At 36.5% G+C, this 12,216-nt stretch overlaps 1 protein-coding gene across 1 annotated transcript; it reads left to right on the plus strand.

Annotated features, from left to right (window-relative positions):
- The first annotated feature begins 1,834 nt into the window (after positions 1-1,834).
- On the plus strand, positions 1,835-5,252 carry LOC136206261 (laccase-17-like). Its single transcript, XM_065997243.1, has 5 exons — positions 1,835-1,962; positions 2,074-2,225; positions 2,306-2,550; positions 2,627-2,758; positions 3,956-5,252. Exons 1-5 carry the CDS (start codon positions 1,846-1,848, stop codon positions 5,050-5,052), a joined length of 1,743 nt encoding a protein of 580 aa, XP_065853315.1. The 5' UTR covers positions 1,835-1,845; the 3' UTR covers positions 5,053-5,252.
- The last annotated feature ends 6,964 nt before the right edge of the window (positions 5,253-12,216 follow it).

A 12,216-nucleotide genomic window follows, 5' to 3' on the forward strand; every position in this document is an offset into this window, starting at 1 on the left:
TGAGAGGTTCACTTTTTGCAACTAAAGTTTTAGCATCCTCCTTATGAGTACATGCAGCTTGATTTTCTTTGATATCCTTTAAGATTTCAATTTTCTTTTCAACATAATGCTGGAAATATCCTCGTGTTGCTTGATTGACATTTAGCACCAGCTTTTTCCCATATGTATTAAGTTTGCTCAAAAGTCGTAATGCATGGAGAACCCCTTTAGTAGATTCAAATTCACAAAACCCAAGGGCTCTAGGAGTCACACCAGTTAGGACTTGAGCATGTTTCCAACTCTTGACTGGCCCACAAATCCGAAGTAGAGACAACATAAAATCATTGTCCACAGAAGGTGATATCTTGCCAATATAAATAGTTGTTCATGGTTTCTCTGCTGGCATAATGGAAGGAAAAGTTGGCCTAATAATTGAAGGGATGATCGGGCGTATGCCAGGAATCCCTAGAACAATGGGACATGAACCCGTTGGAAGCATTCTAGGTGGACAAGGATGATACATGGTGCGAACCATAACATGATATGGAGAGGGATAAGATTGAATCCTTGGAATCAATCTAGTATTAAGGATCTAATGATTCCTGGTGGTGTCTAGACTCTAACTCAGGTTTCTTCATATCTTCTCCATGAACTTCAAATCGAAGGAAGAACGATGAAAAATTATTTGCATCAACTGGCTTATGTTGAAAGCAACCATGTGTAGGAATTTTTCAATGGACTATGTTTGTGTGAAAACATGTGTTTTAGTATTGAGAGTTTCACTGGTGACCTTTTCCTAGTAAAATCCACTATCAATAATTATTATTTCAGGAGCGGATAAAGTCATTGTGATTTTTTAACTCCACACTCACCACACCAATTCCTTCAAATCTGACCGCTTCCTACAAAACAAAGAGATATTAGCGTCCTGTGGGGGACTCTCTAATACGTAAGTTGGTATATTTCTTAAAAATATATAATGCAAATAGACAAATAAGGGTGTATATATGTAACGTACTTAGGATTCTATGAACCCTACCTTATATAGTTCCCTCGTAGTCCTGATTAGAATATGACTTCACTTACCATATAAATATTTAAGAGCCAATGTCCTAATCAGAACATGAAGCTACCACTCATATACACCGTATCCCAAGGAATCTTTACCTTGATAGGACTTTCAAGACGTAAAATGCGTGACCTCTCTTTTCAGTAATGGATCCAGATTCTTTAACACACCGATTTGGACTATCTGATCTAAACTCCATTCAGAGAGATGCAATGGATAACTTATCACTAGATGCATTAATTTTAAAGTCCCTTAAAATATAATAATCAACAAACATTACGAAACAATACCTAACTATTTTTGTTAAATAATGTTATTTAGTTTGAGAAATTTGTTGTACTTTTGAAATATAAATAAACTATGAGTTATTCCTTAATTGTTTGTTTGGTGAAGAGCACAAGTCCAAGTCCAAATTCAAATATTAATTTTGAAACTAATTAATTACAATGTACTTATTTGATTATCACAATAACCTAGTTCATTGAATTAGAGCTTTCCAATAAGGAAACTGAAGCAATCAAAAATATAATTACAAAGCTCATAGATAATTTTTTTAATTTTTTTACTTAATACACACTCTAAAATTCAGCTCAACCAAAAAAAGCATAACCCATAGAGACAAAAGGTGACCATCTCAACCATCAACTGTGGAGATTGAGGAACCTCTCTGTCTAGTCTTTTCACCTAATCTTGGTCTCTCTTTTTACTTATAAAGTCTTGTTTGATTTTCCCATATTCCTCCAACATTTCTGGTTTCCTCATTTCTCTTTTATTAATTCCACCAAACAGAGATTGGAATGAGGAAATCCCATACTTGTCTCTCTTCTTCAATTGCAACTTTGGGGTTTATCTTTTGCATTTTTTCACTATTTCCAATCCTTGAAGCCGCCATTACTAGGCATTACACGTTCAATGTACATGCATATATTATATATTAATTAATAGAATCAAACTTACTATTTACGTATTAATTAATTAAATAATTAGTTTTGCTTGCTGTTCTAATTAATTCTTTTTATTTGAAGATTGTTTACAAAAACATTACAAGATTATGCAACACAAGAACCGTTGTGACGGTAAATGAGAAATTCCCCGGGCCTCGCTTGATAGCAAGAGAAGGTGATCGAGTTATCGTCAAAGTTGTTAATCATGTCTCGAACAACATCAGCATTCACTGGTATATATGAATGTATATAATCGTGTTATGTTATCTATATATGCCACGTGTTAGAAATTGATGGTCTTATTATATGGTAGGCACGGGATAAGGCAGCTGACTTCGGGTTGGGCAGATGGACCGGCATATGTAACACAATGTCCAATACAAACAGGGCAGACATACAGTTACAACTTCACTATTATAGGGCAGAGAGGAACCCTGTTCTGGCATGCTCATATTTCATGGTTAAGATCTTCTGTTTATGGACCTATTATTATTTTACCAAAACTTAATGAATCGTATCCGTTTCAGAAACCATACAAGGAAGTCCCTATCCTTTTTGGTACGTATGTGTATTTTGGTTATTTATATTAATTAAATAGAGGATTATATTATATGGTTTTTAATCATAATTACAGGAGAATGGTTTAATGTTGATCCGGAGGCTATAATTGCACAAGCTCTTCAAACCGGAGGAGGTCCAAATGTTTCTGATGCATACACCATTAATGGTCTTCCTGGTCCTTTATACAATTGTTCTTCTTCTAAAGGTTGGTAGTGAGTCCTGAAGTAAGTATAAGGATACATTAACTACATTTGTGGTAAATTCCTAATAATTACCTTATTTATGGTGGATTTGGAACTATTTCCGACTTTGCGGTGGTTTTAGTTCATTTTGTTGTCCATAATGGCGTTCTCAATATTTTTGCGCACTCATTCATAACAGTCTATTTGTTTGACAAGCGGACTCATAACAGAGAATCTAAAGTGAAAGTAAAATCTTATAACCGGTCCACTTGTTAGATAAGAAGACTGATGATGAGAATCTTAATTCCTTGTACGGAAGGAAAATATTGCTAGCAGTCCGCCTATCAGCCAAGCAAATTGGCAAAGAGAGTAGTCTGGACTGCTTTGAATGCTTGCAAAAAATCTATGGCACATGCCATTATGCCTTGCGGAGTGAAGTAATTAAAAATACCGCAATAAATGGAAATAGTTTTAAATCCACTTTAAAAAAGAAAATTAGTTTATGGATTAATCACAAATGCGTTAATATTCCTAAGTACATGTATTTCTTTTGAAAATACGAGTACCAACAAGTATATTTCAATACGGTTTGTGGTGTTCTTAGCTCACTTTGCCAATCATAACCAGGTGCCCAACATTTTATGTGCACATTCAAAACAGTCTACTTATTTAACAAGCAGACTGGTGACGAGAATCTTAATTACCAGTGGAAACAAAATTTCACGTCCGGTACATCTAACAGATGGACAGATGAATCTTAATTCCTTTTATGGAAGAAAAATCTCTCTACCAATCTATTTGTCAGATAGGCGAATGGGCAAGGAGAGCAGTCCGTCAAGCCGACTGCTTTGAATGCTTGAAAAAAATGCACGGCACGCCATTATAACCGGCGAATTGAACTAATAATACCACAAAAAAACCAAGATAGTTTTAAATCCATCATTTTTTTATAGTTTGTTTGATTTTTCGGTTCGAGACTTATCGGATACCATTTGGGTGGATCATCTCTCACTGAAAGCTTTCCAAATACGCTAGGATTCAAATTCAAGATCCAGTTTAAGCCACTTAACCCTTCTTAACTCAAGTGAACATTAACTGATGTTTTAAATCTATCTTAAAAAGAACAATAGTTTAGGATTAATAACAACTGTGTCTATATTTCGACCCACGAGTACCTACTAGTGTATTTTAACGATGTTAAATTATATACTTAATGACAGATACATTCAGGCTGAAAGTGAAACCGGGAAAAACCTACCTTCTCCGATTAATCAACGCTGCACTCAACGACGAACTATTCTTCAGCATCGCCAACCACACACTCACCATTGTTGAAGCAGATGCAAGTTACATAAAACCATTTGAAACCGATACACTCCTCATCACGCCAGGCCAAACCACAAACGTTCTCCTCAAAACCAAATCACATTCCCCCAATTCAACTTTCTTAGTGGCCGCCAGACCTTATTTCACCGGCGCCGGAACCTTCGACAACTCAACTGTCACCGGAATCCTCCTTTACAAACACCCCTCCTCCTCCTCATCCTCCTCATCAAAACTCCCCTTACTAAAACCAACCCTACCCCCAATTAATTCCACAGCTTTCGTAGCAAACTTCACCAGAAAATTCAAAAGCTTAGGAAATCCCAAATTCCCCGCAAATGTACCCCAAATTGTTGACAGGAAATTTCTATTCACAGTCGGACTTGGAACTACACCATGTCCCACAAATACTACCTGTCAAGGTCCGACTAATAGTACTAAATTTGCTGCATCTGTTAACAATGTTTCGTTTATGTTACCCTCCGTTGCTCTTCTTCAATCTTATTATTTCGGGAAGTCTAACGGGGTTTTCAGATCTGATTTTCCTGAGAATCCACCGTCGGTTTTCAATTACACCGGCACACCGCCGAATAACACTAATGTGAGCAATGGAACGAGAGCTTTGGTGTTGAGATTCAATACGAGTGTTGAATTGGTGTTGCAGGATACTAGTGTTCTTGGTGCTGAAAGTCATCCTCTTCATCTTCATGGATTTAATTTTTATGTAGTTGGATTAGGATTTGGGAATTATGATTCTAATAATGATCCTGCTAAGTTTAATTTGGTTGATCCGGTCGAGAGGAATACTATCGGTGTACCGGCGGGAGGATGGGTTGCTCTTCGGTTCTTAGCAGATAATCCAGGTGTGTGGTTTATGCACTGTCACCTTGAGGTTCATACGAGTTGGGGGCTGAGGATGGCATGGCTAGTGTTGGATGGGGCAAAACCCAATCAGAAGTTACAACCACCACCGTCGGATCTTCCAAAGTGTTGATTTTTTTTTTTTTTTTTTTGACTTTGTTGGTCCTGATTCTTTTTGTATTCCAGTCTTGTATACTTGTCTGTCTTGACTTGCTTTGAATTTTTTTGTAATTTAATAATCATGAGAAATATTTTTTGGGGGAGAGAACAATAAAAAAAAAGAGGATTGTGACAATGTACTTGAGTTGGTGGAAAGTCTAAAAAGATGTAAGATGGGAAGACTACACCTGAATTGTGAACATGGAATGGGATGGATGGGTTAATTATGTTTAAATTAATCAATAAATTTAATTCAAATTTCCTTAATGCATCTACTAATTTGCTTTTAATTCAAGTTGTGTTATCATAGGGCCGGTCTTGAGATTTGGAGTGCTCTATACAAAAATAAAATAAAGTGTCTAGCTAATAAAGTTAAAAAAATATATAATTAAATAAAACAAATCAAGTAAAAAATAGTTCTTCTTGAATTTTTTGAAGTAAAATCACTAATTAAATGTAGATATAGTCAGAAAATAAAATGAAAAAATAGAACCTGATTTGAGATCTTTGCAGATCAGTAGAAATCTATTTCAAACAAAAATTATTCGCGCACCACAATTCTCAAAGTTCTCAAGGAGTGAGAAAGATGTAGTCTGATTGTTGTTGTCACCAGAAAGATGGAATATAGAGAAGATGATTTGCAAATTGTAGGACATCGTTAATTTGAAAGAGTTGGAAAATATGAATAGAAGATATGATAAGATAACGTAGAAAACCGATAGAGTTAAACCGTTGAGCCCTTTCATTGACGTGTATCATATATATATATATATATATATATATATATATATATATATATATATATATATATATGTGGGTGAGATCTAGTGAGACAAGTGGTTCTGGTATGACAATGAGCTTATTGTGTGACATAACAAAACTACGTAGTTTTGATGATAATTGAAAATGGCAAGGTGACAAATTTATAAATAAAAGGAAATAGAGGATAGAGAAAATTGTTTTATTTCTTTTCTTTAAAATACATTTTCCTGACCTTTCTAACCTCGTTTTTTGAAAATTTTTATAGTATTAGACGATCATTTTGAGATCCCTGAAGCTCAAGTAAAAAAAATCCGGTGAACGGAATCCGAGTGGACGTTTTCCGGTGAGAAAAAAGTGTCCAGAAAATTCTTAAAAAACTCCAGAAAATGTAAAACATTATTCTCAGAAACTTTAATTCTTGGGTCGAAGCGGGATTTCTTACGGTTTAGTCCCAATAAGACGTTTTCCTTAATTTTATCTATTTTACATGCTTCAACAATTTGTTGGGTTAAAACCATAATTAATCTCACTTTGAGCCAAGAATTGAAGTTTCTTAAAATGATGTTTTACATGTTTTGGAATTTTTTGATAATTTTCTAGATGCATTTTTTGTCCTACTTACATTGTTCCGACTGTGTATGAAACTGTTCCAAATCAGTGTACCATTTGTTCCAACATAATACTTATATTGTTCCAACAGAATAAATCAGCGTACCAATTTTTCCATCAAAATAGTTATATTATTCCAGCATAATACTTATATTGTTCCAACATAATAAATCAGTTTACTAATTGTTCCAAATCAATTTTATTATTTATGTCTTCAATTTCATTTTTGTTCTTTTAGTATTTAATATAGTATCTTCAAATTTATATTAGTTATATTATTTAGAAAATAATTCTAATTCTTATATTCTTCCAACAGAATAAATTTGTGTACCAATTGTTTCAAATCAGTGTACCAATTGTTTCAATAGAATAGTTATATTGTTCCAACAAAATACTTATATTGTTCCAATAGAATTGTTATATTATTCCAAAAAAATATTCCAACACATAGTGCTGAAAGATAGGACCAAAAATTACCCAGAAAATTATCAAAAAATTTCAAAACATGTAAAACATTATTTTAAGAAACTTTAATTATTGGCTCAAAATGAGATTCTGTCAATGGCACTTTTGTTGTCACATTTGACTTCAATCATCTTAGTTTGAACTCCATAATCATCCAGCTGTTGCTTGATCCAGAGGACTTGGGCAACACAGCTTCCAACAATAATGTACTCATCTTCAGTGGTTGACAGGGCTACTGACGGCTACTTCTTACTGAACCAAGACACAAGACAGCTTCCGAGGAAATGACATCCTCCTGAAGTGCTTTTCCGCTCAAGCTTGTCTCATCCATAGTCAGCGTCAGTGTATCCAAGGAGTGTGAAATCATCAGTGTTGGGATACCATAAACCTGCATTCACTGAGCCTTGCAAATATCTAAGGATTCTTTTTACAACTATGTAATGAGATTCCTTAGGGTTAGATTGATATCTTGCACAGTAACATACTGAGAACTGAATATCTGGCCTACTTGCCGTTAGATAGAGTAGAGAGCCAATCATACCTTGGTACAATTTGCTGTCTACTGACTTACCATTTTCGTCAGCACAGAGGACAGTGTCAGTGCCCATTGGTGTAGATATTGACTTATAGTTGTCCATCTCATATTTCTTCAATATCTCCTTTGCATACTTAGTCTGACTGATGAATATGCCATTCTTGCCTTGTTTAATTTGAAGTCCAAGGAAGAAGTTGAGTTCTCCCATCATTGATATTTCAAATTCAGTTTGCATCTGCTTGCTGAATTCCTTGCACATAGATTCATTAGTAGCACCAAATATGATGTCATCAACATAAATTTGTGCCAACAGTGTATCTTTACCCTTTTTCTTAATGAATAAGGTTGTATCAGCTTTTTCCTTGACATAATTTCTAGTCAGCAGAAAGCTTGTTAGTCTTTCATACCAAGCACGTGGTGCTTGCTTCAGACCATACAAAGCCTTTTTGAGCTTATAAACGTGGTTTGGGAACTTAGGATCCTCAAAACCTGGAGGCTGATTAACATAGAGCTCCTCGTTTATGACTCCATTTAGAAATGCACTCTTGACATCCATTTGAAACAATTTAAAGTTCATAAAGCTTACGTAAGCACACAATATTATAATTGCTTTAAGCCTTGCCACTAGGGCAAAGGTCTCACCGTAGTCAATATATTCCTGTTGACTGTAGCCTTGAGCTACAAGTCTGGCTTTGTTTCTGACTATGTTCCCTTGTTCGTCCAGCTTGTTGCGAAAAACCCATCTCGTTCCTATGGTCTTCTGGCTTTTTAGATTTGGCACTAAGTCCCACACTTCATTCCTTCTGAACCGGTCAAGCTCCTCTTGCACTGCACCCATCCAGAATTCATCATTCTCAGCTTCTGAAAAGTGCTTCGGTTCCAGAACTGAGACGAATGCTACATTGCTGAGGTATCTCTTGAGTTGATTTCTTATCATCAGGGTATTCTCAGCAGCATCGAGGATGTTGCTTTCAGAGTGTCCTCTTGGGATTCTGATTTCTCTCGGTAGTGTAATGTCTTCAGCGGGTTGTGTTTCAACAATCTCTGTAGGTTTAGATTGGTCAGTGAAAATGATTTGAGTTTCGTTTTTACCTTTAGTCAGTCTTTGAGGAAGTGACTCAGTGGTTGTGCTCAGGTCAGCAGGTGCTGAGCTGAGATCATCTTCAGTTGTCTGATTGACCTTCTCAGCAGGGTTAGTTTCATCGAACTCAATATGGACAGACTCTTCTAAGACCTGAGTTCGTTTATTGAAAATTCTATATGCTTTACTGTTTGTTGAGTAACCTAAAAAGATAGCTTCATCAACTTTTGAATCAAAATTAGCAAGGTTGTCTTTAGTATTTAGAATAAAACATTTACAACCGAAGTTCATAGGGTTTTTCCTCAGTATAGGTCTGACTAGAGCCTTATTGAGTATGTAGCAAGCTGTGTTAACAGCTTTTCCCTAGAAGTACTTTGGAAGCCTATTCTCACTCAGCATTATCTTGACCATTTCAACCAGAGTTCTGTTCTTCCTCTCAACTACCCCATTCTATTGAGGAGTTCTAGGAGCAGAAAAGTTATGGTCAATGCCGCTGGCTTCACAGAATTCATCAAACAACTGTTTTTTGAATTCTCCACCATTATCACTTCGAATGTGAGCTAACTTTAGGTATTTATCATTTTCAAGTTTTCTAACCAGTGTTGAAAACATCTCAAAAGTTTCATCCTTGCTACTCAGCAAGATGGCCCAAATGTACCTAGAAAAGTCATCTACAATGACCAAGGAAAATCTCCTACCACCCAAGCTCAGCGGCTGGACTGGTCCGAAGAGATCCAAGTGTAGCAACTCTAATGGACGCTTGGTTGAGACTATATTTTTACTTTGAAAAGATTTCTTAGTTTGTTTTCCATACTGACAAGCATTGCATAATTGATCCTTTTCAAACTTAAGTTTGGGCAGTCCCTCAACTAATTGCTTTCTTGCTAATTTGGCCAGGAGGTCCATGTTGGTCCCGTGTGATTAGTTCCAGGGGGGGTTAGGAACTAATGTAATTTTTTTTCGCTAATTTAATTATACTGACTTGATAATTTTGATGAGTTTGTTATCTTAGCTTGTGGTCAGCACAGTCGATCTTAATGTAAGACAGCTTTGGTCAGATGTTGACTAAGGCTGTTTTACTCGTGAGTTGGGAATTGACACTTTCTGTGGTCAGCTTCCAACTCAGCACTCTGATTTACTCAGTATCAGTTTAAATGATTTATATGCTGAGTAAATTCAACAGACAACACATGCATATATATATATATATTGAGAGAGTTAGAAATTACTCAGTACGACTTATCCTGGTTCGGCCTATCTGCCTACGTCCAGTCCCCAGAGTCCTCCGGGCTTTTGGAATCCAATACTGAGCTCTTTAAAGGTAGAGCACAAACCATTTACAAGGCAGTTGAATATGCAAGAGTACCATCCTCTATTCTTCTACTCAACTCCTACTAAGCACCACAACCCAGTACTTAGATTTCTCAACCACTGAATGTTTACAACCGAACACTCAGCACAACACTCTCAATATCACAATTGATACAAGTTGTTCTTTTTCAAATGAAGAACACTTTAGATGATTACAAACAATCAATCTAGCATTTACACAGGAATAGAAAATGGGTGTAAGATCTCTTTCTTATTTTTGAGTGCTTTGAACTTGTAATTTTCTCTCTTGTATTTTTCTTTCTGTACGTCAGCAATGATCCAAGGAGTTTGATTGTCTTTATATAGATGAAAACCTGGAGGAGGATCATTTGAAATGATTTAGCCGTTAATTCCAAAATGGCTCTTTTAGGAGACAGCTTCTGGTCAGCTTCAGGTTTTGCAGGCCAATCCTATCCTCTGATTTCTTCAGGCGTCAGACTTGTCTTCTTCCTACAGACGTCGTCTTTTTGTGGCAGTTGTCTTTTAGCTATAATCTGTTGACCCATGCTTCTCGGAATGTGTCTTTTGCGTAATTCCGAGGATTCAATTATTGGTGCAGAAGGTTTGCAAAACTTGTCTTCTAGTGAACGGATCTCTCATGCTGTCCTGAAGATTTACTCAGCTTCTACTTTATTCATTGTCTTTGTTTATTGTCAACTTCTATGCTGAGTTCTGTTTTGCAAGACAACTTCTGAGAGGGCTTTTAATGCTGAGTTCCATTCTACTTTACTTTGTTGAGCTTCAGACTTCTATTCTTTGATACTGAGTTTGATTCTACTCGGCTTGTTCTTTGATCTCATGCTGACTTCGTCCTGTCTTATTCTTTATTTCTTTTTGTATTTAAGTTTATACTCAACATTGAACAAACAGATTAGTACAATTAAATCAAAGCACTTAAATTTAATTGTCTCTTAATCATGGATGATTTTGTCAAATCAAAATCTTGTGGAAAGGTGTTTCAACAGTCCATGCTTACATGACCAAGTCTCTTGTGCCATAGCCATGAATTTTGTTCCTTTGATACTAAGCATATATTCTTTGAAAACTTCTTTTCCAAATTCAGCATAAAGACATTGTCAACACGAGGGGCAGTTAAAATCAATTCATTTGTTTTGCCCTCGAGTATTTTACATCCAGAGGCATCAAATATAACTTTCCTACCACTGTCACACAGCTGAGCTATGCTCAGTAGGTTATATTTAATTCCTCTGAATAGGGAGACTGACTCAATAGTAGGATTGCCACCAACGGTTCCTGAACCTACTATCTTACCCTTTTTGTTGTCTCCAAAACTTACACTTCCTCCATGTTTATGCACGAGTGTGATGAATTGAGTTTCATCACCAGTCATATGCCTCGAGCATGCGCTGTCAATGTAGCATAACCTTGACTTCTCAGTACACCTCAGGCCAACCTGCAATACATTAGTTCTTCTTAGGTACCCAAAGCTTTTTGGGTCCTAATTTGTTAGGCTCAACAGGTGATACATTATACTTTACTCACACTTTTGTACTGTGGCCATTCTTGCCACAAAAGTCACAATTGATCTTTTGCTGGCGAATCCATTTCCGCTGACCAGCACCTGAGTGCTGAGCATGGAGACATACTTTTGTTGTGTGTCCTTTCTTCCCACAGAAGTCACACTGGACGTTCTACTGGGGATTCCATCTCCGCTGACCAGCACCTGAGTGGTGAGCGTTCTGATGGAAGTTTTTTTATTCGAAACCCCGAATTGGTTCTAAATAGATGTGATATCCTTTCTTAGCTTCTTAGAGTCTGATTGGACCTCAGTGAAACCCATGCATGATTTTTAGATTTTCATCTTGCCGGGTATTGTCCTGGAGAAGATGTCGAAGGTCACTGAGCTTGACCTCCTTAATCTCATCACATCGTCTGCTGAGTGCTTTCACTTTCTTGTTACATTTTTTAACAAGTGTGTAAAGATCACTTAGGGCATTTATCATTTCATTTCTGAGCAAAGGTAGAGTTGTTACCTCAGTAGATTGTTCCTCATTGTCCGAAGCACATGAGGGTTCAGCTTGCTCAGAAGGGCAGGGATCAGCAAACTCATCGGCCATGAAGCAAATGTTTGCTGACTCAGTGGCACCAACTCCTGATGAGGATGATTCGTCACTATCGCTCCAGGTGGCCACCATTGCCTTTCTGCTGCTCTTCTTGTCATTCTTCAGGGTAGGACAGCTTGACTTGATATGGCTAGTTTGATGACATTCAAAACATATGATCGGATTTGAGCTTTCTTTCTTATATCTACTGTCGCTTGACTCAGCTTTATATTTTTCATTCCTTTTGAATGG

This window comes from Euphorbia lathyris, chromosome 9 (genome assembly GCF_963576675.1).
Source record: "Euphorbia lathyris chromosome 9, ddEupLath1.1, whole genome shotgun sequence".
Lineage (NCBI taxonomy): Eukaryota > Viridiplantae > Streptophyta > Magnoliopsida > Malpighiales > Euphorbiaceae > Euphorbia > Euphorbia lathyris.